Below are 26,605 nucleotides of genomic sequence, written 5' to 3'. Positions count from 1 at the left end.
TTCATGGTCATTTCTAGAACGTTTCGGACTATCCAAGGCCTTTATCACAATCACTATGAGAAAAAAAGAACAAGTATATAATAATTTTTTGGGAGTAGTAATTGCATAGTAAGCGTTTATGATTACATCATTTCCAAAATATTGACTTTGTTAAAGAAATCCAAATTAAATATAACAAATATCATATAGACGATACATTTCTAATGTGGTCAAAAGGTAATTGGAGCACGAAATAATGCCAGACGCCTTTACATCAATCTCCATTCAAATTATATATAAGGTAGGTCTCTTCCGTGCTCTAGGCTCAATATTCTATCCTCTACATTCCATTTCCTGTTCTGTGCAGTATATTGCCGGTACTTTATGGTATGCTCTTGAGGGGTATTTTGTCAATACCCCTCCATGTTTCTAAATTGTTATATATGCACTTTATGTATTCAATTTAATTATCTACTAAATTCAGAAATATGTTTTAATTTCTTGATGTTTGTGCTTATATGCAGATGTTTCTATTGCAGTGTGGCCTAAAATTGTGATTTTTATTAAGGCCATAATCACCCAGCATGTATGTATGCGTATATATTCACACACACAAACTTAACAACAAAACATGTAAACGCAAAGCCTAAAATGTCCTCACGAACACAATTATATTGGCATTTCATACTTCTAAATAAAGATAGACAACCCGCTTATCAGCTGTTATGAAGGGGCTGCAGCGCTCATACGAGCGCTGCTTCCCCTTCATTTCCTTTACCGCTCACACTGTGAATCGTCGACACGCTTGTAGCAGCGGTTCACCGTATTACAGCCTTCTCCCATTTTACTTCAGCCCCACAGATGCCTGGTCAATACGGATCGTGGAACCTATGTTATACAGAAAAATTCAAAAATTACTATTTTCTCTCACACAATCTATTATTACTAAAAAGAGGAAAAGAAAAAGTTATTGGTATTGCCACATCCAAAACGACCCGTACTATAATATGAACACGTTGTTCATCCCGCATGGTAAACGGCGTAAAAAAAAAAAAAGAAACAATGGCAAAATAGCTGCTTTCTGTTCATCTCGACTCCTAAATACAGGAATAAAAGGCAATCTAATTTCTATTGGCACTATTTTGGTGGTAGATGTTTAGAAGTTGTCCTGCATAAAACAAGACTTCAAACAGCTAGGTTGCCTAAAAAATAAAGTTGTTATAAAATAAATTTTGTAAAAAAAAAAAAAACTATATACAGTATGGTATTGTCCGAAATGTAACAACCTGGAAAATTATTTACACTGTACAAAGTACGCTATAAAAAAGGAGAAATTGCAGGGTTTTTCCCATTTCCTCCCCCAAAAAGTAATTCAATGCACTATTTGTACCCGCAAATGGTTCCTGTACACACTACAACGCTTCTCACAAAATACAAGGTCTCATGCATCTAGTTTTAATAAAATAATGAAGTTACAACCGCTGGAACACAGAGGGGGAAAGAAATCTATTGGTCTTAAAGGGGTTTTCCCATCTTGGAGATTTATGGCATATCTACAGGATATGCCATAAAAGTTTGATAGATGTGGGTCCCACCTCTGGGACCCGCACCTATCTCTAGAACGGGGCCACCTAAACCCCGTTCTAGCTTACTCTTCTCCCATGGTCTACCGGCAACATCCTGGTTAGGTGGTCGGGAGTTACGGAAACAGCCAAGCTCACTTAGCTACGCTGTTTCTGTAACTCCCATAGAAGTGAATGGGAGTTACGAAAACAGCGTAGCACGGAAAGCTACGCTGTTTCCGGAACTCAGTAGCTACAAAAACAGCTGAGTTACAGAAACGGCATAGCTCAACGAACACAGCTGTTTCCGTAATTCCTGACCACTTAACCAGGAAGTGGCTGGGAGGCAGCGGAGCCCAGTAAGCTAGAACAGGGTTTAGGGGGCCCTGTTCCAGAGATAGGTGCGGGTTTCAGAGGTGGGAACCGCATCTATCAGACTTTTATGGCATATCTTGTGGATATGCCATAAATGTCCAAGATGGAAAACCCCTTTGAGGCTAAAATTTTTACGTCACCAAGGTTAAAAATGCACTTGACCCCTTAAGGACACGGCCAATTTTCTTATTTCCCTCTTTGCACCCCGACGCTCATAACTTTTTTTTTTTTTTTTTTTTTTTTTTTTATGTGCGCCGTAGTTGTATGAGACTTTGTTTTTTGCGGGACGAGCTGTACTTTTTGTAGGTACCATTCTTTTGGTACACATACATTATCGTTTAATTTATATACATTTTTAATTTGGCAAATGCAGAAAAAAAACATTTCCGCTTCAGTTTTAATATATATAATTTTTATTTTGAATTTTTTTTAACATTGTGTTTTTTGTATATTTAACATTTTTTCTTTTCTTTTTTTTTTTTTTTTTTTTTTTTTTTTTTTTTTTTTTAATCCCATAGAGCGATTTTTCATTTAACTGAAATGTACCGGCATATATCTATATGCCAGTACATTAGCCTGTGTACTGATTCTACACAGGCAGTTGCTAGGGCATACCTCAGTATGTCCTAACTAGGGATGCACGGTGCATCGAAACTTCGATACTGTGCATCCCTAAACGGTTCGATACCGCTATTTCCTGTATTTCGATACTGCGCTGCGCAGCCGCACAGCTCAGTATAGTAATACATGAAAGTATGGGAGCGCGGCTGTGTAATTCAGCCACAGCCCCGCTCCTGAGTCATGATAAGTTTGCGGTGTCAGGATGATGTGATGCGGCCAGCGCTGCACTTATGAGCGGCGGCACTGAAGACAGAACATGGCGGGCGCTCTACAAAACACCCCCATGTTCTCTCGTCAGTGCCTGAACCGCCGCTCATTAGTGCAGCGCCGGCCGCACCTCCTCATGCTGACCGCTCGACCACTTACTGTCAGGAGCGGGGCAATGGCTGTATTACACAGCCGCAGCCCCGCTCTATAACGGCGGAGATCAGAGAAACCTCTCATCTCCGCCGTTATTCCCCTGAATGCTGCGATCACAGCTGACTGCAGCATTCAGGAGAAAATGAGAAGGGGGGATGCCCCTGGATCGCGTCACAGGGAATTCCTGTGACGCGATCGAGGGCCATACCATATATGGGCAGACAGCCCAGGGTCTATTGACGGACCCCAGGGCTGTCTTACCATATTTCATGTTGTTAGGACATACCCAAGTATGTCCTAACAACTGCCTGTGTGCTATCTGTCCACAGGCTAATGTACTGGCGTATATCTGATATATGTCTGTGTGCTATCCGTCCACAGGCTAATGTACTGGCACATATCTGATATATGTCAGTACATTAAAGTTTAAAAATAAAGTAAAAACAAAGTATTGTTAAATTTTTTAAAAAATACACATTCACCTTTTTTACAATAAACATTAAAATAAGTCTCAATACATAAAATATACACATTCAGTATTGGCGAGGCCGTAATAACCCGCACAACAATTTTTCCCATCATTTATGATGTGTACACTGTAAAAAAAATGAAATAAACACTGCTTTCTTTCACTTATTAATGTGAGGTGCGATTAATTTAACCTCCATGTTCCTCACATTAATAGTAATTAACCCCATCATGTACCTCGCACATTAACCCATTATGACTGAGAAACATGATGGGATTAATTACTATTAATGTGAGGCGCATTCAAAATTCATCACACGTCGCACCTCACATCAGAAAACGGAAGAATTTTATTTTTTTATTACTGTTGGCAAAGTATCGAAATTGGTATCGAAATCGCAATACTAAACGAAGTATCGGTATCGAAGTCCAAATTCTGGTATCGTGACATCCCTAGTCCTAACAGGAAACATGGTCAGACAGCCCTGGGGTCCCTCTATGTACTCTAGGCTGTCTGACCATACAAGTTATGGGCTTTGATCGTGTCACGGGGATTTTCTGTGACTCTATCAAAGGGCAGTCCCCCCTTTTCTTAATTACTTTGAATGTTGCAATCAGCTTTGATCGCGGCATTCAAGGGGTTAACGGCGGAGAGGTTTCTGTTCTCTTCGCCGTTAGAGCGGGGCTGCGGCTGTGTATTACAGCCGGTGCCCTGCTATTGATCGCGTGCGGACACTGCTGTCACACAGGACAAGAATGCTCATCCTAATGCGCGAAGTCCCCGCCGCTCAGGACGAGTATTCTCGTCCTTTCTCAGCAACTAGTTAAAGGGTTTGTCGGTTTTCAGCAAATTATTGTCTTTTTTTGCGTAATTTAAAGTTACACAATTTTCCAATATACACGTGTCTATAGCCGGACCATGGACAGAATTTTATCCACTGGAAGTTAATGAATGCTCCTACTGAATGACAACAAGAAGAGATCTTGAAAACTGAGGAATTATTAGAGATAGAATATTAAATTATTTATTACATTTAAATCTAAAATAAATAACATTAATTTGCTGAAAGTGGACAACTCCTTTTAAGGCACCTGAATTATGTGTAAATTGTATTTACTTGACATAAATTAAAAATCTACCATAAAAAAGGGAAATTTTCAGGAGGGTTTTTCAATTTTTAATGTGACTGTTAAGGGATGATTGAACAACATTTTGAGAAACCCGATTATATACACTAAAATAGATTTTGTGCAACTTTGCATTATTCTTTAGGCTTCTGGGGCACTGGGAAGAAGCTGCACATGACTTGGCAATGGCTTGCAAATTGGATTATGATGAAGAAGCAAGTGCTATGCTTAAGGAAGTGCAACCACGTGTAAGTAATATGCTTTATATTAATTTATATCAGGCTAACACACTGATTTCACAAATGGACAAAAGTGTTGAATACCTGGACATTATACGCAAGTGCTTTTCTAATATCTCATTCAAACCCTGATTTGTGTTCATTGAGCCACTAGAGCAATATTGACATTCCATATGTATTATAACGGCATCATTTTATCCAATATCTAAGTTAAAGCTAGGCTAATTTATTAACACAAGTTGCAGCAAGTGACCTAACTACCACCATAACAGCCGTAGCTGCATTAGGTCTCAGGGTGCCTGGGTCACCCTGCAACAATTAAAGGGGGTTTCCACTTTCTGACAACTGATGACCTATCCACTGGATAGGTCATCAGTATATGATCGGTGCATGTCCGACCCCGCACCATTCCGCCACGCCGGCTGCCTCCGGGCACTGGACGATGTTGCCAGAAGCACATGGCTCCGGTTAAAGACTAGCGGCTGAGCTGCAGTATTGCAGCTCTGCTTCTATTCAAGTGAATAGGAGCAAAGCTGCAGTTCTGCCAAACGGCCGCTATGCAGTGGTGGGAGCCATCTGCTTCCGGCTCCAACTACTGCATCCCGTTCCAAACATCCAGTGCACGGAGGCAGCCGAAGTTGTGGATTGGTGCACAGTAGGGATGTCGGACACTCACCTATCATACACTTATGATCTATCCGGTGGATAGGTCATCGGTTTTCAAAAAGTGGACAACCCCTTTTAACTCTATAAATGCGTGTTTAGGACGCAGATACAGTTCAATGCAATGCTGTTCAATGCTCCACCATTCACTATGTAATCCACTCTGTCGCAAGCCGGCGCAATGCAGTGTGGGAGGCACGCAGGGGGCATCGCTGCAGTGTGGGAGGCACGCAGGGGGCATCGCTGCAGTGTGGGAGGCACGCAGGGGGCATCGCTGCAGTGTGGGAGGCACGCAGGGGGCATCGCTGCAGTGTGGGAGGCACGCAGGGGGCATCGCTGCAGTGTGGGAGGCACGCAGGGGGCATCGCTGCAGTGTGGGAGGCACGCAGGGGGCATCGCTGCAGTGTGGGAGGCACGCAGGGGGCATCGCTGCAGTGTGGGAGGCACGCAGGGGGCATCGCTGCAGTGTGGGAGGCACGCAGGGGGCATCGCTGCAGTGTGGGAGGCACGCAGGGGGCATCGCTGCAGTGTGGGAGGCACGCAGGGGGCATCGCTGCAGTGTGGGAGGCACGCAGGGGGCATCGCTGCAGTGTGGGAGGCACGCAGGGGGCATCGCTGCAGTGTGGGAGGCACGCAGGGGGCATCGCTGCAGTGTGGGAGGCACGCAGGGGGCATCGCTGCAGTGTGGGAGGCACGCAGGGGGCATCGCTGCAGTGTGGGAGGCACGCAGGGGGCATCGCTGCAGTGTGGGAGGCACGCAGGGGGCATCGCTGCAGTGTGGGAGGCACGCAGGGGGCATCGCTGCAGTGTGGGAGGCACGCAGGGGGCATCGCTGCAGTGTGGGAGGCACGCAGGGGGCATCGCTGCAGTGTGGGAGGCACGCAGGGGGCATCGCTGCAGTGTGGGAGGCACGCAGGGGGCATCGCTGCAGTGTGGGAGGCACGCAGGGGGCATCGCTGCAGTGTGGGAGGCACGCAGGGGGCATCGCTGCAGTGTGGGAGGCACGCAGGGGGCATCGCTGCAGTGTGGGAGGCACGCAGGGGGCATCGCTGCAGTGTGGGAGGCACGCAGGGGGCATCGCTGCAGTGTGGGAGGCACGCAGGGGGCATCGCTGCAGTGTGGGGGGCACGCAGGGGGCATCGCTGCAGTGTGGGGGGCACGCAGGGGGCATCGCTGCAGTGTGGGGGGCACGCAGGGGGCATCGCTGCAGTGTGGGGGGCACGCAGGGGGCATCGCTGCAGTGTGGGGGGCACGCAGGGGGCATCGCTGCAGTGTGGGGGGCACGCAGGGGGCACCGCTGCAGTGTGGGGGGCACCGCTGCAGTGTGGGGGGCACCGCTGCAGTGTGGGGGGCACCGCTGCAGTGTGGGGGGCACCGCTGCAGTGTGGGGGGCACGCAGGGGCACCGCTGCAGTGTGGGGGCACGCAGGGGGCACCGCTGCAGTGTGGGGGCACGCAGGGGGCACCGCTGCAGTGTGGGGGGCACGCAGGGGGCACCGCTGCAGTGTGGGGGGCACGCAGGGGCACCGCTGCAGTGTGGGGGGCACGCAGGGGCACCGCTGCAGTGTGGGGGGCACGCAGGGGGCACCGCTGCAGTGTGGGGGGCACGCAGGGGGCACCGCTGCAGTGTGGGGGGCACGCAGGGGGCATCGCTGCAGTGTGGGGGGCACGCAGGGGGCATCGCTGCAGTGTGGGGGGCACGCAGGGGGCATCGCTGCAGTGTGGGGGGCACGCAGGGGGCATCGCTGCAGTGTGGGGGGCACGCAGGGGGCATCGCTGCAGTGTGGGGGGCACGCAGGGGGCACCGCTGCAGTGTGGGGGGCACGCAGGGGGCACCGCTGCAGTGTGGGGGGCACGCAGGGGGCACCGCTGCAGTGTGGGGGGCACGCAGGGGGCACCGCTGCAGTGTGGGGGGCACGCAGGGGGCACCGCTGCAGTGTGGGGGGCACGCAGGGGGCACCGCTGCAGTGTGGGGGGCACGCAGGGGGCACCGCTGCAGTGTGGGGGCGGCCTTACCGTGTGGGGGCACGAAGGCGGCATCACTACTGTGTTGGGGACAATAAGAAGGGAATCATTACCGTAAGGGGGCACCATCACATTGTAGGGGCACGATTACGGTGTGCCAAACAAAAAAGCATTATGAAATTGTGTGGGGTATAAAGGGGCTGTATCCGTGTCAAGCCAAAGGTGGGCACTATTACTGCACTGAGGTGTTATTACAGCATGGGGCACTAGCTTTATGCCACTGTTATTTTTATGGGCACTATCTGTGTAACACTATTTTTGCAGCACTAGGACACCGGTAAAGGCAGGAAGATGGGTAGTTTCTGTACAGGGTGAGGATGTGCTGGAAAAGCTAAGAGCTAATGATAAATGGGCAGAAAGCTCTGTAAAGACCAGTCTGGGACGGGAGTAGTCATCATGGCGGTTAGGGTTGGATGGAGAAAGAAAGGAGATTGAACGAGTCCAATCAGAGAAGACGTCACTGTGAGTCTCTAGATATAATTGTACTGTATCCATTGCACTGTATTCACATCGTGATTATACTGTAGAGCGCCAGTGTAGAACATGTGTGACCACTGTATGGTGAACTATTGGTTATATTGGTCTTTGTGGTAGATATACAGTACTGTGCAAAAGGTTTAGACAGTTGTGGAAAATGTCTGCATTGTAAGAAGGCTTTCAAGAATAGAAGTGTTAATAGTTTGCTTCATCAATTGACAAAATACAAAGTGAATGAATAGAGGAGAAATCTAAATCCAATCATTAATTGGTGTGACCACCCTTTGCCTTTTAAGCAGTATAAATTCTTCTAGGTACACTTGCAAACCGTTTTTGAAGGATCTCGGCAGGGAGGTTGTTCCAAACATCTTGGAGAATTAACCACAGATCCTCTGTGGATGTAGGCTTCCTAAAATCCTTCTGTCTCCATGTATACCCAATATAACTTTTACTTCATATTGTTTAAAATAATGTGCAAAACATACACACAGGACAAATTTAAAGGCTAAAAATGTGCTCTCTTTTGTGAGAAAAACGGACATTCTGTACGTTTTGTGCAGAGTAAATGCAAAGCTCCAAAAATTACTGCATAAAGGAGGAGGTTTTTTCAAAGGTATATTTTGGGGTAATCCACCCCCCTACCCATTCTATAGTGTGTCCAAGTCCATCTTGATCCTGTAGCTGGGGACTGGGAAACCTCCTTTTTTCCTTTTATATGTGTCCAGGCAGATAATGCTGTTCTCCCGACGCGTTTCCTTGTGGCCAAGATTCTTCAGGGGAGTTTAGGCCAATTAGCCTCTATGGTCAGAGGCTTTGGAGCAAGAAAAAAGATAAATCCTATGCAGTGGCAAAGAAAGTTAAGTGCATCTGTTCCCACGATGCTGGGATAAACGCCTGTCACGGCGTGGGAACAGATGCACTTAACTTTCTTTGCCACTGCATAGGATTTATCTTTTTTCTTGCTCCAAAGCCTCTGACCATAGAGGCTAATTGGCCTAAACTCCCCTGAAGAATCTTGGCCACAAGGAAACGCGTCGGGAGAACAGCATTATCTGCCTGGACACATATAAAAGGAGGTTTCCCAGTCCCCAGCTACAGGATCAAGATGGACTTGGACACACTATAGAATGGGTAGGGGGGTGGATTACCCCAAAATATACCTTTGAAAAAACCTCCTCCTTTATGCAGTAATTTTTGGAGCTTTGCATGTACTCTGCACAAAACGTACAGAATGTCAGTTGCATTTACTCTGCACAAAACGTACAGAATGTCAGTTTTTCTCTCACAAAAGAGAGCACATTTTTAGCCTTTAAATTTGTCCTGTGTGTATGTTTTGCACATTATTTTAAACAATATGAAGTAAAAGTTATATTTTATAAAGCTCTATCATTATTCCAGTGATTCTTTACTAATTCTAAATAGAGTATTTATGCTATAAAAAAACCTTTGGTGGAAGGAATAAAAATACCACCTGACATCTATCCATGTATACCCAGACAGACTCATGGATTTTGTAGGCTTATAGTCAGGTGTATAATTAACCAACTATACCAAACAGGTGATAATGATCATCACTTTCGTATGTAGGTTGAAACAGTCATTAACTAACAAACAGCTGTGTAGGAAGCCTACAACTGGGTGAGGAATAGCCAAACTTTGCTACAAAGGTGAGGTTGTGGCAATTTCATGTCACAGGTTCTCCATGGCAAGAATGAGCTCAGCAGCAAGACACAAGATATCAAAGCAGACTGGGATTTCAATATGTGCTGATCAATCTCTTTTGAAAAGCACAAAGAAATGGGCAACGTTTAGGACAGTTGACACAGTGGTCAGCCAGGATAACTTTGTGCAGCAGATTAAAGACACATCATGCTTACTAACCTTCGAAAATCAGAATATGTCCAGCAGTGCCGCTCAGAACTGGCTGAAACCAGTGAGACGCAGGTACAACGATCTACTGTTCGGAGAAGTCTGGCCACAAGCAGTCTTCATGGAAGAATTGTGGCCAAAAAGCCATATCTTCGACGTGGAAACAAGGCAAAGCGACTCAACTATGCACGAAAACATAGGAACTGGGGTTCAGAAAAATGGTAGCAGGTCCTGTAGACTGATGAGTCAAAATTTGACTTTAACAAAAGGCAGTTTGTTTGCCGAAGGGCCAGAGAGCGGTACAATAATGAGGTTCTGCAGGCAACAGTGAATCAAGTTGGTGGTTCCTTGCAAGTTTGGGGCTGCATTTCAGCAAATGGTTAGGGAGGGGGACAGGATTAATGGTGTCCTCAATGCTGAGAAATACAGTTAGATACTTATCCATCATGCAATACAATCAGGGAAGCGTATGGTTGGCTCCAAGTTTATTCTGCAGCAGTACAACGACCCCAAACATACAGCTAATGTCATTAAGAACTAGCTTCAGCGTAAAGTGATGATATAGCCCTCACAGAGCCCTGATTTCAAGATTAAATCTGTCTGGGATTACATGACGAGACAGAAGGATTTGATGAAGCCTACAACCACCGAAGATCTGTGGTTAGTTCTCCAAGATGTTTGGAACAACCTCCCTGCCGTGTTCCTTTTAAAAACTGTGCAAATCTACTTAAAATAATTTATGCCGTTTCGAAGGCAAAGGGTGGTCACACCAAATATTTATTTGATTTAAATCTCTCCATTTCATTCACTTTTGTATTTTGTTAATTGATAAATAAAAATCAACACTTCTATTTTTAAAAGCATTTTTACTTTTCAGCATTTTTCCACAACTGCCTAAAACTTTTGAACTGTGATGTATGTGGTCATGTTGTGGAGGTAATATTTGGTCGTTGTATAGTAAAATATTTATTATCAGTCATAAATACCAACCTATATCCATGCATAAGTGTTTGTTACATTATTGCTTAACCTGTAGGGGTAAGCGCACACTTGACAGCCTAGTTGTATTTTTTATTTTTGATGTGACAGGAAAGTGTCTTTTATTATAACCTATATATATCTCGATAATATATCTATAGCATAAGACATAGGAAATATAGTCCACAAAACCAAAAAATGTCTAAGCTCAATTACTCCAAAATAAATGTTATGATTATCTTTATTAGTCCCCAATAAAAGGACAAAGTACCCCCCTACAATAATTAAACAAACATTGTACAAAACCGTTAAACATAGTTTTTAATTTATCTCAGGTGAAAACAAGCTGCACTAATCCACTGTAGATGATAGAATCACTAATGTTATATCTTATTAATTGTACATCTGAGGACAAAATACGTAGCTGTACCACCGTTCCAATCAGACTAAAGTGACAAAGTGCAAGAAATTCAATAATAGAACTGATACCTGGGGTGGACATGATGGCAGATTAAAAGTATGCACCTGAGGAGACACCTCGACGCGCTTTTCGCACCCTCTGTCCGGAGGTGATTTCGCGCTTCCTGACGAAGGGTGCGAAACACGCGTCTGTCTCCTCCGGTGCATACTTTTCATCTGCCATCATAAAGATTATCATAACATTTATATTTGAGTAATTGAGTTTTGATTGGGCTTATTAGGCATTTTTTGGTTTTGAGGAAAGTCTTTTGCCTTAATTTCACATTGAACTAGTAAATGTTCATACTTGAGGGGGGCCCTTGCCAAAGGTTTACTAATGGACCTACCTTTTTCTAGTTATGCCCCGGTTTGCAGCAAATTAAAGGGAACCTGCCAGAAGGGTTTAGGCCTTCAAATCTCAACCACTGACTTAGTGTGTGTATATAAAAAGCGCTCTACACATGTCTCTATGTATAATCCGTACCTGCATTCTGGAAAATATGTACTTTGAGCATCACACGTGCTGTAAGCAAATGTGGTACTTGAAATCCTGAATTTGGAGCTTCTCAAGTGAACGGTCAGTGTTGCCGTTCCCTAACCAGGCCCATGCTGGCTGGATTGTGACATCCTGGCGGCTTCCGGTGCTTGTGTAATGCTATGATGAAGACAGGGTAAGTACTCCAAGCATCACTACGCATGTGCCGAAAGTGCCAGGCTGTTAGAGGACGCCGGAATAGGTGTTTTTAGGGAGCGAGCGGTGACTGTTCACTTGAATGGCTATGCCTCAATGACTCCTAAAACCTTATTTGCATACAGGGAGTGTGACCTTTCTTAAAAGTACATATTTTCCAGAATGCAGTAGTGATTATATGTTGATGGCTATTTATACACACTGTAAGTTAGTGGTTTGGGAGCCTAAATCGTTCTGAAGGGTTCTCTTTAATGACTACATATGCATTCTTTGATAAATTTGTCACAACATACATTGCTACCATTACCTTTTACACTAGCTACTCACTTGGAGCCATGGCGTGTATGAAATGCTGATGTTTTTACAATTTGTAATGGGGCAAAAATGTACACTTAGGCTCAGAAAATTGTAGAACACAAACGAAAATATGAACGTAAACGGCAAGAAAAGGAGATTAATGAACGCAAGGAGCGACTGAGAAAAGTCAAAGAGGAACATGAAAAGGAACAAAGGGTGAGTAACAAAGTGTTATAGTTTATAGTATATTTTGCTTTGCGTAGGATTGTTTTGTCACTTAAGTTCCCCTACCTGTTAATAAATCCTGACAGACAGAATACAAAACCATAAGGCTTTGTTCACACTACCATAAAAATTCACCAAAAAGGGAGAAGGAACTGCTGGGATCACATTCTGTGTGTTAGGACAGGAGTTATTTCAGGGTGCTGTACACTGCACTCTTTGAACAGTAAAAATAAAATTAAGCCATCCTCACTTGGCATCATTCTGGCACTGGTAAAGAGCAGTACAGTACATTAAGCACAGGTAGATAGCAGTATAACACATGTAGCACTGTACTTTACCTCACAGGTGCTACTGGACAACAGTCAGTTCATCTGCTTTAGTAACAGTGCCAACAATTGACTTTACTAATCCCCAATGTTATGCGCTGATTCACAAACGTTTACCAGTAAAACGTCCACATTTGTTACTCCTGTGGTGCCATTATCACCACTGCCTATGGCTCTAAGTTGAACTTGACTTACAGTGGTCAAGGAAAAGCCATTCTGATTTGAAATATTTTAACCTGAGGCCTTTGTCGTTTGAGGGATCATTGTGAACGTAAGTTTATTCGTCAAAGCGTACCTCCAGTTACAGAAAATACAAGAGACTAAACCAAGAAAATATGATCGACTACGGCACACAATAATGAAAAAAATATATAAATTTAATTAAATAACAAACATGAGACAATTTAAAAGATGGAATAAGGAATAAGTCACACAATAAAAAGACGTCGCATCAATCAAAAGGTCGGATATGAGTGTTGTGTCAACATGTAAACAGTTTACATTATAGCAGCAATAGGGAATGCATATGATCACAGAGGAAACCGTGTCCAGTTGAGATCACAGCAAGTAAGAGCCAGACATGTCCAAGAACAGCGATATAGTCAGTACAAAAATGAGGTACTAGTGATTGTAGCGATCTCTGCATAGGTGTGAGAGAGGAGTATGGATCGCAGGAAGTTTAGATACACGATGTTAACGGACAGTGTAACATATCAAAATATCTTTGGAATCAACAGAAGGTAACCAGAGATGATGGACAAAACAAGGCAATGGCTGCTAGACAAAACAAAAGTTATGAAACATACCGGTGGACATGATGGAAGTGTGAGATGAGACGTCTGAACCCGACGCGCGTTTCGGCAACTGCCTTCGTCCGGGGTTTAGGGTCAGACTACTTGTGCCCAGCTATATGTAGTACACAGACCGTGTATTTGATTAATTAATTAGTTAAAACAGTGAAGGAGGAGGTAGCATGAACAGGGTGGAGGTAATCGGCGTCTGATGCGGGGTACAAAGATGGCGCTGCCCCACTTCCTGTACCACGTCATCAGAGAGGATGTGAGGCGGCGAGGACTGACAACGCCCCCCCACCTCCTACTCCAATTGCAGACAGCGGTCGGAAGAGGCCAGAGCCACTCCCCCCCCCCCCCCCCCCCCCCCCCCCCCCGAAAGTATGTTGTTACAGATTGTAAACACCATCAGCGCACAGCCACCCATGATACATATGCCGGCAATGTTAATAAATTTTTTGTACTTGTGTTTATTATTCATCATTTTCACTCACATCATCGGCCCCAGAATTATTCTCTTGGTACCGTCTTACACTTTTACACTGTACGTATCTCCTTACTCAAGCATCAATATCCTTGCATAACTTCACTCAGCCACTCTTTATTTATCACTGCCCTTCCACTTCACTATATCACTTTCACTTTCAACTGCCGTATTTTTTCACTGCTATCCTCCCCACACATTCTTACTTATTATCACTTTATTATGTTTGCATATACTCATTCATCTCTGCACCCACACATCTCAGGCAATCCGTTTCACTTTCCTCCCAGATCGTCCCACTCATGTCATATTGTTTTACACTTACGTTCATTGTATTACTCATTCACACATCACTCCCGTCCAACACATTGCCGGCATATGTATCATGGGTGGCTGTGCGCTGATGGTGTTTACAATCTGTAACAACATACTTTCGGGGGGGGAGTGGCTCTGGCCTCTTCCGACCGCTGTCTGCAATTGGAGTAGGAGGTGGGGGGGCGTTGTCAGTCCTCGCCGCCTCACATCCTCTCTGATGACGTGGTACAGGAAGTGGGGCAGCGCCATCTTTGTACCCCGCATCAGACGCCGATTACCTCCACCCTGTTCATGCTACCTCCTCCTTCACTGTTTTAACTAATTAATTAATCAAATACACGGTCTGTGTACTACATATAGCTGGGCACAAGTAGTCTGACCCTAAACCCCGGACGAAGGCAGTTGCCGAAACGCGCGTCGGGTTCAGACGTCTCATCTCACACTTCCATCATGTCCACCGGTATGTTTCATAACTTTTGTTTTGTCTAGCAGCCATTGCCTTGTTTTGTCCATCATCTCTGGTTACCTTCTGTTGATTCCAAAGATATTTTGATATGTTACACTGTCCGTTAACATCGTGTATCTAAACTTCCTGCGATCCATACTCATCTCTCACACCTATGCAGAGATCGCTACAATCACTAGTACCTCATTTTTGTACTGACTATATCGCTGTTCTTGGACATGTCTGGCTCTTACTTGCTGTGATCTCAACTGGACACGGTTTCCTCTGTGATCATATGCATTCCCTATTGCTGCTATAATGTAAACTGTTTACATGTTGACACAACACTCATATCCGACCTTTTGATTGATGCGACGTCTTTTTATTGTGTGACTTATTCCTTATTCCATCTTTTAAATTGTCTCATGTTTGTTATTTAATAAAATTTATATATTTTTTTCATTATTGTGTGCCGTAGTCGATCATATTTTCTTGGTTTAGTCTCTTGTCAATTATTGATCGATGCACCAAGTATATCTTGGTCATTACCTAGGATCCAATATAGTGCATGCAATACAGCTGGCAATTATGCTTTACAGTTTACTGGTTATCTTTTCTTAGCACTACGTTTTATTGTATCCTGTTCGTTGGTATCCTATCGGTTTATATTTACAGAAAATACAGTCATATGTCAAAGAAGCATGTCAGAAATTCTCATTGTTGGGGGTCCAGGCTCTGAGACCCCACTGTACCCTAAAATGCAGCTGTTAAGGCGTAACTAAACGTTCGATCAACTTTTTATTTTCTAGCAGCATGTGTAATATAAATATATTTTGTAATATACTTTATTAATGAACTTGGGCTCCTTTTTGTGTTTGTTTTAAATGGCCACTCTGACACTTTTCTACCACATTTTATTTCTTGTATTTCTCCTTTTGCTAGCAGAAATCCGTACACCGTTTGAATGTATCAGTGTACGAATTCTGCTGCCTATGAGTACGGGTGGGTGGTGGCCCCATCCTGACGTCAGATGTGCACGCCCCCATCGTGACGTCAGGAAGGTCTCTGCCTCTATACACTACACAGTTCTCTTTAGTGTAACCTGCAGCAGCAGAGCGCATGGACGAGACTGCACTGGTCTCTGTGCCTGCATGATTCTCCCCCTGCTCTCCGGCAAAGGGACTCAGGACACTGTAATCTGGGCTGCTATTTAGCATCAGATAAGACTAGGACTGCTCCGTCTGTCGTCGTTCCACACCCCCCCCCCCCTCCTCCTCCCCAAATCACCCTGCCGTTCTGTCTTATCTTCCCTGCACTTGCCAGGGAAAGTGAAGAGAAAAACTCTGATTCCTTTCTTCTGGAGTGTGCAGAGATATTTACATCTCTGTATATAACGTGTTGTGCTGTGCATAACTCTGAGGTGATAACTACAATACTGTGAACGTGCACTGCCCATGAAAGATACAGACAAATCGTAACATCACACACAGTAAGACACGCCCCTAGCAACTGCCAGAATCAGGAAGTGTGAGAAAATAGATGTGGACGGTTTCACAAGAAAAAAAGCTGCAAAATAGGTACTTTGAAGTGAAGAAAATTGCTGGTAGTAATGTATTCACATAGAGGGACATAATAGCAGTTTAAATAATTTTTTTTTGCGGAAGTTTAGCTACGCTTTAAAGCTTCTGCTCTTGTCTGCTTCTCCTGGTTTACTCTGAAAAGTTGGCAGTAGACTTGCATTATATTGTGTGGGCTGTCTTCAGTTCTCTTGAAAAGCTGACCATAGCCAAAGCTGCTATCCAGTCTAAGGGCTTGTCCACACGTAACGGGTTTGCTGCTGAAAATTTCTGCAACATTTCCGCTTAAACTAGCAGACATTCCGCAGCGGAAAAACCGCACCGTTTCCTGCATTTTTTACTGCAGAAAATAGTGCGGATTTTGCTGCGTTTTTTCGAAGCCTGAGATGGTGACATCTTCCCTGAAAATCACAGTAATTCAGTCCACTTTCCGCAGTATTAGTTGACATGGGGCAGCACAAAAAATACGCACCGCAGGTGAATTTCTGGACTGACATTTTCCACATCGTATGGATGACATTTGTTCATTCACATCCACTTTGCTGCTACTGTATTCCGCTGCGTATTTTCCGTTTGCAATTCCAGATGTAAAATATGCAGCAATTCCATTACGACGTGTGGGCAAGCCCCTAACAAGCACTTTGGCAGATTTTGTTCTAATGAGTGTGGGAGTTCCAGAGCCCAGACCCGCATTGATACAAATTTGTAACTGTAACCTGTCAAGCTGCAATCAGAAGCTGTCTTTTTTTTTTTTTCCTCCACTATTCTCATTCCAAGAGCCCTGACTTATTTTTTTTCCATCGACATAGCCATATGAGGGATTGTTTTTTGTGGGTCAAGTTGTATTTTTCAATAGCCCCATTTTGAAGCACATATTTATAGATTAACCCCTTAAAGAGGCTCTGTCACCAGATTATCAAATCCCTATCTCTTATTGCATGTGATCGGCGCTGCAATGTAGATAACAGTAACGTTTTTGTTTTTTTGAAAAACGATCATTTTTGGCCAAGTTATGAGCAATTTTATATTTATGCAAATGAGCCTTTCTAATGGACAACTGGGCGTGTATTGTGTTTTTAGCAACTGGGCATTGTGATTAGAAGTGTATGATGCTGACGAATCCGTGACCAGTCAGCGTCATGCACTCCTCTCCATTCATTTACACAGCATCACGTTCTTACTAGAACGATGTGCAGCCACATACACAGACATTAACGTTAATCAAGTGTCCTGATAATGAATACACATGACCTCCAGCCTGGACGTCATGTGTATTCAGAATCCTGACACTTCTGAATCTTTTCTGTGAGATTTCCAGCAAGGGAAACAATCTTGTTTACCTCATAATCTCACGAGATTACGCGTGGCTTGCTGGAATCTCACAGAAAAGATTCAGAAGTGTCAGGTTTCTGAATACACATGACGTCCAGGCTGGAGGTCGTGTATTCATTATCAGGACACTTGTGTATGTGGCTGCACATCGTTCTAGTAAGAACGTGATGCTGCTATGTAAATGGGAATAAGAGAAAACACGCCCAGTTGTCCATTAGAAAGGCTCATTTGCATAAATATAAAATTGCTCATAACTTGGCCAAAAATGAATCGTTTTTCAAAAAAACAAAAACGTTACTGTTATCTAGATTGCAGCGCCGATCACATGCAATAAGAGATAGGGATTTGATAATCTGGTGACAGAGCCTCTTTAAGGACGTGGACTAGTTGGCATGTTCAGGACGCAGCCCCATTTTTCAAATCTGACATGTTACTTTGTGATATATTTGGAATGCTTTCACCTATCCAAATGATTCTGAGATTTTCTCATGACACATTGTACTTTAAGTTCATGGTAAAATTTGGTTGATACATTGTGTTTATTTGTGAAAAACACCCAAAAATGTTGAAAATTTTCAAAAATTTGCATTTCTCTAAATTTAAATGTATCTGCTTGTAAGACAGATAGTAATGCCACACAAAATAGTTACTAGTTCACATATCCTAATTGTCCACTTCATGTTTGCATCTTTTTTTGAGCATCCTTTTTTATTTTTCTAGGATGTCACAAGGCTTAGAACTTAAGCAGCAATTTCACACATTTTTCAAGAAAATTTCAAAAGCCTTTTTTTAGGGACTCGTTCAGATCTGAAGTGGCTTTGGGGGCCCTATATATTATAAACTTCCTATAAATCACCCATTTTAAAAACTGCACCCCTCAAAGTATTCAAAACAGCATTTAGAAAGTTTCTTAATCCTTTAGGTGTTTCACAGAAATTAAAGCAAAATAAAGGTGAAATTTACAAATTTTTATTTTTTTCTTGTAGGAAATCTGTTTTAATAAAAAAAAAAAGAAGGTTTTACCAGAGAAACGCAACTTAATCGTTGTTGCCCAGATTCTGCAGTTTTTAGAAATATCCCACATGTGGTCCTAGTGTGCTAATGAACTGGTACACAGGCATCAAAGGAGCACCTAGTGGATTTTGGGGCCTCCTTTTTATTAGAATATATCTTAGGCACCATGTCAGGTTTGAAGAGGTCTTGTGGGGCCAAATCAGTTGAAACACCCCAAAAAAGACACTATTTGGCAAACTACACCCCTCAAAGAATTTATCAAGGGGTATAGTGGCCATTTTGACACCCACAGGTTTTTTGCTGAATTTAGTGAAATGAAGCGTGAAAATGAAAGTCTAAATTTTTTTCCAAGAACAGGTAGAAATGAAAATTTTTTTTTATTAGGAATAAAGGAGAAAAATCTCCAACACTTGAAAAGCTATTTCTCCCGATGACAGCGATACCCCATAAGGAGTCATAAACTGCTGTTTGGACACACGGCACGGCTCAGAAGGGAAGGAGCTCAAATTTAGCTGGCATGGTTTTCCGGTGCCAATTTCACGTTTGCAAAGCCCCTGAAAACAGTAGGAACCCCCCATAGGTGACCTCATTTGGGAAACTACACCCCTTAAGGAATCTATCTAGGGGTATAGTGAGTATTTAGACCCCACATGTCTTTTGCAGAATTTATTGGAATTAGGCCTTAAGAATGAATATCAACATCTTTTCCACTAAAAAGTAGAATTTTTTTTCATTTTCACGGGAGATAAAGGAGAGAGAGCACCCCAACATGTATAGAGCAATTTCTCCCGAGTACAGCAATACCACACATATTGTCATAAACTGCTTTTTGGACACGCGGCAGCGCTCAAAGGCGGGAGCGATATTTGGCATGCAGATTTTGCTGGATTGGTTGTAAGCGCCATGTCACATTTGCAAAACCCTAAGGTACCAGAGTACAGTGGAAGCCCCCAAGAAGTGACCCCATTTTGGAAACTACACCCCTCAAGGCATTTATCATTTGCGTGGACATATGACAGGGCTCAGAAGTGAAGAGCGCCATGCACATTTGAGCTGATTTTGAGCATTAACCCACAATTGCAGGGCTCTGAGGTCAAATAGTAAAACAAACCCCTTAGAGGTGACCTTATTTTGGAAACTACACCCCTTAAAGGGGTTATCTGGGAACCAAAAGCTGCATTTCAATAATATATTTATGTGAAACGAAGTAACTTACTAATATACTTTTAATTAAAAATTCTGTACTAAATGGTGCAGTTCAAACCTCATGAATTATTAAGGAAGTGCTGGAGCTTTTCTAATAGTGATGACGCTTCGACACGATCCCACGTGACTGAGCTCTTGCTTCATGTGCTCTTGCCCGGGGACTCCAGGACTTCTGCATACGTCACTGCCCATATATGGACAGTGACGTCGGCAATAGTACTGGAGTCCCAGAGCATCAGCTGATGCTCGGTGCCCCCCCTATTGTAGACGGCGCCGCGCACAGCACCCCTCTTGTAGACGGTGCTGTGCACGCACAGCCCCCTCATGTAAAGGGCGCCGCACACGCACAACCTCCCCCCCCCCCCCCCTCTTGTAGATGGCGCCGTCCACTCACAGCCCCCCCTCTTGTAGATAGCGCCACACAGCCCCAGGGCGGGTAGCGGTAGCCTACTGCTACCACCCTCTGCTCTGCTTGACTTGACTCACCGCTAGGAGCAAGTCATGCGGCGGTGGTCTGAGTGAGGTCGTTGCCGGCCTGGGAGTGGGCCAGTCTAGTCACCTGACCTCACGTCACTGACGTGGGGGCAGGTGACTGGACTGGTCCACTCCGGATACTAACCTCACTCGGACCGTAATTCACTTGGCAGCGGCCTGCATATTTTCAGATTCCGCGGAAGTCAAGCGGAGTCCGAAAATATGCCCACGGCCTACTTTTCACTTTTGCACTGCACATGTACATTTTGGCGCATGCGCAGTGCAATGTTCTGGGAGAATGAGAAAAAAATCCCGGATGGTGCTTTTTTCTGCTGGACACTACAGACGGTTGGCAACCCTGCTTGTCAGCATTACCTGCCCTTTCATTACCATCAGCAGAGAGGAATACATTGAAAGATAACCTCTCTATTATAAAACTGGAGCCAGGTAACTGAATCACACCATTGACAATTGATAAAAGACAGCTTAACTTTCCTGTAGAAGTCAAGTAGTCTTTTTCTGACTTAAGATTTCTTATGTATGTCCATGTGGCTATTATAAAGCATGTTTCTGGAACTGCCGTTTTCAGCTCGGAACAGGAGCTCAGGCAAAAGTGTCATTATTGTGACTCTACTTCTGTTCGTTACTATGTGGACACCCTCGCACTAAACACTCCCTCCATCCCCAAATGCAAACTATATTTACTCATTTGTACAATGTGACATCTTATTTTTTTTGTTTCGTTTTAAATCTAAAAATACATTTACCTTTCATATGTAAACAGGAAGAAGATGTAAGGCGTCAAGCTGGAGCACCGTTTGGAGATTTCACAGGTTTGTTAATCTATCATTAATACATTTTAGTATTTCAATAGATTCATAATTGTGTGTTTATATAGATAAATGTTGTACAGTGATGAAAAATTGACTGGCCAAGTCATCAGACGGTCAGTAAAACGTGATCAATGGACAGTGCAAGTTTCATTATTCTACTTTTTTTTACAAACAATATATGGAGCATAAAGACATAAAAAAAACTGAAGAAAAATGTGGGGTGAATAATTACTGTAAGTAAAAAACATTAGATTAGTGGTATCATTAAAAAGGAAACTTTTTTAACTGATGCTAGTTTTACTAACTCTATAAAAATCCATCTGTGGTAATAAAAGCGTGGTTTCCTCTCATACGCCAAAAACACAAATGCCAATTTCATAGTAAAACTGTCAGTATGTGACTGAGATGAGGGGATTGGCTTGGGCTAAATGTGTATGGGGGTCACTGCCGAGCAATAGAACGAAGAGCACTGTAACCCTCTGTTTTTGTATTTTTACCAGACACTTGAACGGGGCTGATCTGCTGTAACAGACACAGCCTATGAACTATGGCGGCACGGTGTCTAGTAAAACTACAAAGGATCTTCAACACTCAGTGACCCATCAGTTCAACTAACACTGATTACACATTAATGTTTAGGCCCACACAGTCAGGGGTGATTTTAAAGTGCTTCTGACTGTATATTGCATAGCATTCAGAAAGCAAGAAATGGTGGATCAAAGTTCACTGGTTCCATAGCCTATTTGTTTTTTTATTACGAGTTCTATGACTTTTATCTGGGAATTCTGTCAGAGATTGCAAGTATACATGCTGTGCACCCAATTTATTATTTCTTAAAACATTTGTTTTACACCTAACACAAGAAAATGTGCGCCATAGTTTTTTACAAATTATTCACTATGTATGCCATCATGAGAAAAAGTCTAATATGCCTAGCAAGTTGCACCAAATTTATAGTTTTTATTAGACATTTTTGCAATATAAACATAACAAATATGAAAGTCACATATATAAATGGAATACAGGCAATACAATGTGCATTGAAAGAACAAGGCAATGAGAATAGAATGCGTGGGAAGCCAAAGCAAGGGAGCCCCCATCTAGGAACCCACAGGCACTACAACAAACGTACAAAAAGGAGAAGTAAAGAAATGGGGAAGATATAAAGAAGAGCAAGGAAAGCAAAAGGGAGGGACGGTGGAGGCAGATAAAAAGGATAATAAACCACGCTTCTGTAATTAACTTGTAGGAGGTTATGTGAATAGTGACAAAAAAATCAGGGGAATTTTGAAACTGATTTCACACACCTGAAAACTTAGCATTAGTTCCTGAAGTGGTCAACTCCTTCATTCTAAAAAAAAAAAAAAAAAAGGGGGGGGGCATCTTGTTGCTATTCTGACATATAAAGCTTTTGGGTGGAGCGCCGGTGGCGAGAGATAATAGATTGCAGCTAGATCAGTTTGTCAACAGTCTCTTCTTTTGAGTGCCAATCGGGCCTGGTAGGATGGATAGGAGGGCAGTTTGCAGGAAGTTCACTACACCTCTGTCGCTTATAACTTGGTTGGCTGAAAAGACCAATTCAAAATGACTATTTTATCACAACCCCACCAAGTATGTAACATGGCTTCTCGATCCCAACTATAATGCCAGCAGCTGTCCAGGACAGAGGATAGCGGGTAATGTCACATGACACGTGTACCATCTAGTAAGTATTTTGTACCTTTTCTCTGGGGTTGCACTGGCAAAGGGACAGCACTCAAGGTAATTCTTTTCTTATGCATATTACAGGAATTGTCCCAAGTGCTGTCTCTATTTCTACATTGCTAAATGTGTATGATTTAAGGCAGAGGAATCGGGGAGACGTTGATCATTCCAGTAAAGTGCTGCCATTCATCCGTCTGCAATATTATACAGGCAAGGACTGTGGCGTAACTACCGCCGTAACAGCCATAGCGGTTGATGCCCGTCTGGCACCACTTTCAGTTGTATCTGCATCCTCCGTACACATATACAATTAAATACAATGGTAGAACGGAGCCAACTCCCTGCTCCACGAATCACTGACTCCTGACGTCGGTACAGGCTTGATGATGTCGCTAACGCGCCAGGCTACCTTCTGCAGTGTTTTAATCGGTTCAAACCACAGTTTTTCATAGGATGCAAAGTTCTTTGTTGTCTGCTCCAGTAGGGCAAGGTAGTTAAGAGCATAGAGTCTTGTGTATTCCAAAGGGAGAAACACACCATAAACTCTCACATAAATGGAAAGTTATTAGGCAGCTGGCAGGCACACGTTTAGGGCCTCCAGTTTAAGGTACTTTTACACGGCCCAATGTGGGCCGTGTAAACGAGCACCGATCAATGAGACCACTCCTTTTCACAAGGAGCTGGTATGGGGACGAGCGTTTGTTACTACGATCGCTCATCCCCATACGTTTCTATCATGTCCGCAGCGCGTTTCCCTGTTTATGCAGGGAGTTGTGCTGCAGACAACTGATATTTTGGGCATTTAAATCTATATCAGCCAATGAACAATTGTTTGCTTGTTCATCTGCTGATCGTTGCCCTATTTACACAGTGCAATTATTGGGAACGAGCATTCTGTGAACGCTCATTTGCCCGACAATTGGCCAGTGTAAAGGGACGTAAGTTAATTAATTTTGAAAAAAATCACATTTCTGATGCTGAATGAAAAATTGAAAGGCAAGTTAAAGTGTATCTTCACAAATGGCAGAAGTCCGTCGACAAAATGGGGGTACTGGAGGCCTTGTTACAGGAGGAACATATAGATATAGTTGACACAGGTCAACACTGAAAAAATTATTTTTGGTCTAATCTATAGACCCACCCACCCCCCAACATAACTGAGGAGATGGAAGCTCAGCTATATAAACAAATGGAGCGGGCTAAACAGGCGGGTACTGTAGTGATAATGGGAGATTTTAATTACCGGGATATTAATTGGTGTCATGGATCGGCTTCAACTGCAAAGGGGAGACATTTCCTCAACCTGTTGCAGGAAAATTTTGTGGGCCAGTTTGTGTAAGCCCCGACTAGAGGTGAAGCTCTGTTGGATCTGGTCATTTCTAATAATACAGATCTTGTTGGGGATGTCAATGTTTGTGAAAACCTCAGTGACCGTGATCACAATATAGTTATAATTTACCTATACTGTAAAAACCAAACACAGGCTGGGAGGGCAAAAACATTTAATTTTAAGAAGGCCAATTTCCCCAGGATGAGGGTTGCAATACAGGATATAGACTGGGAAGAACTAATGTCAAATAATGGTACAAATCATAAATGGCAGATTTTCAAATCTACTTTGGGGAATTATAGTGCAAAATTTATTCCTATCTGTAACGAGTATAAACGACTAAAATTAAATCCCACGAGACTTACACCTTCTGTAAGAAGGGAAATATATGAAAAAATTGCATTTAAATAATATATATGCGAGGGTACAGCTGTAGCATTTAAAAACTACAAAGCGCTTAATAAAATCTTTAAATTAATAAAATCCACAAAATTACAAAATGAAAGGCAGATGGCCAAAGATATCAAATACCCAAAAAATTATTCAAGTATTTGAATGCAAAAAAGCCAAGTCTGAAAAAGTAGGACCCCTAAATAGTGGTAATGGGGAGTTGGTCACAGGGGATCAAGAGAAGGCAGAGTTACTAAATTGGTTCTTGAGCTCGGTATATGCAACAGAAGAAAGCGTTTTTGGACTTTGCTAAGGAATTTGACACTGTCCCTGATAGACGGTTTAGAAAGTATAGTTTGTAATTGGATTGAAAATTGGCTCAAGGACCGTATCCAGAGAGTTGTAGTCAATGATTCCTACTCTATATGGTCGCTGGTTATAAGTGGTGTACCCCAAGGTTCACTGCTGAGACCACTAATTCAATTTATTTATTGATTTAGCGGATGGGATTAATAGCACTATTTGTATTTTTGAAGAGGACACCAAGCTATGTAGTATAGTTCAGTCTATGGAAGATGTTCATAAATTACTGGATTGCCACACTATGTATATAATTACATAAGTATGCATACCTACCTACCCACACGTTGTATTAAACTCACCCATTATGTATAGACATATATGCACACAGTCACTATCCTAAGCGTGCTTAGCCTATTCAGTTAGGTTGTACAATGTGAGAAAGGTGGAGGACAGTGTGGCGTTCGCAGTAATCCGCGATAAATCTCACCAGCTAATACAGATACAGTGCCAGAACCAAGCTCAGTACACATTTACAGTGCCGGAACAAACTTTACTTCGTATATACAGAGCCAAAACAAAGCCCTGTACATATATACAGTACCAGAACTAAGCTTGCTACATATATACAGCACTAGAGCCAAGCTCCGTACATAAATACAATACCAAAACCAATCTCTGTATATAAATACAGCACCAGAACCAAGCTCAGTACATATATACAGCCCCAGATCCAAGCTCAGTACATAAATACCGCACCAAAACGAAGCTCACTACAAATATACAGCAACGGAACCAAGCTCAGTACATGAATACAGCACCATAAGCTGGGTGGAGTACATCAGGGCATAATAAGGTAGTATAATAATGCGGTAAATAATAATTAGATATGTGGCACTTGTCGCACTGTTAACCCCTTCGCGCACCATGATGTCCTGCTGCGGTGGGTGATGTATGAAGCGGGCTCACGCTGCGGGTGTCCGCTGTGTATTACAGCTGACACTGGGGACTAACGGCTAGGAACAGTGACAGCGCTGTTCCTGGCCGTTAAACTCCTTGAAGGCTGCGGTCAATCGCGTCCGCAACATCTGAGGCGTTTAAAAGAGGGGCGTGGCCCTCTCCGACAGCTCATCGCCCCTCCACAACTCGACCGCAGGGTGTCTATGGTTGCCATGGCTGCCCGGGGGCCTAATGAAGGTCCCCAGGTCTGCCTTCAGTCTGCCTCTGTTAAGCCGTGACTCTGGCAGGGCTTAACAGAAGCCTGTAAAAATGACAATACTGCAATACATTAGTATTTCCGTGTTTTGTACCAGCGATTGTTAGATTGTTGTTTCAAGTCCCCTAGGGGAACTAATTAAAGGTGTAAAAAAGAAGTTTAATAGTTTTTAGTAGTGAAAAAATATATACATATTAATGCCTTCCCGCTGTGGCCACTTTTGACCTTCCTGACAGAGCCTCATTTTTCAAATCTGACATGTTTCACTTTATGTGGTAATAAATTCGGAATGCTTTTACGTATCCAAGCGATTCTGAGATTGTTTTCTCGTGACACATTGGACTTTGCTACTGGCAAAATTTGCTCGATACGTTCAGTATTTAATTGTGAAAATCACCATAATTTAGCAAAATTTCATTTTTCGAAATTTAAATTTATCTGCTTGTAAGACAG

At 43.3% G+C, this 26,605-nt stretch overlaps 1 protein-coding gene across 1 annotated transcript in view; it reads left to right on the top strand.

Moving 5' to 3' along the window:
- Positions 1-26,605, top strand: part of ST13 (ST13 Hsp70 interacting protein) — a 132,123-nt gene that overhangs the window by 75,473 nt on the left and 30,045 nt on the right. Inside the window, exons 9-11 of the mRNA XM_075833526.1 lie at positions 4,639-4,741; positions 12,290-12,406; positions 21,164-21,212. Coding sequence (XP_075689641.1) covers positions 4,639-4,741; positions 12,290-12,406; positions 21,164-21,212 — 269 coding nt within the window. The remainder of the gene's footprint in view (positions 1-4,638; positions 4,742-12,289; positions 12,407-21,163; positions 21,213-26,605) is intronic.

Source organism: Rhinoderma darwinii, chromosome 7 (genome assembly GCF_050947455.1).
Source record: "Rhinoderma darwinii isolate aRhiDar2 chromosome 7, aRhiDar2.hap1, whole genome shotgun sequence".
NCBI classification, from domain to species: Eukaryota; Metazoa; Chordata; class Amphibia; order Anura; family Rhinodermatidae; genus Rhinoderma; species Rhinoderma darwinii.
This window is presented reverse-complemented; position numbering and strand designations above follow the sequence as displayed.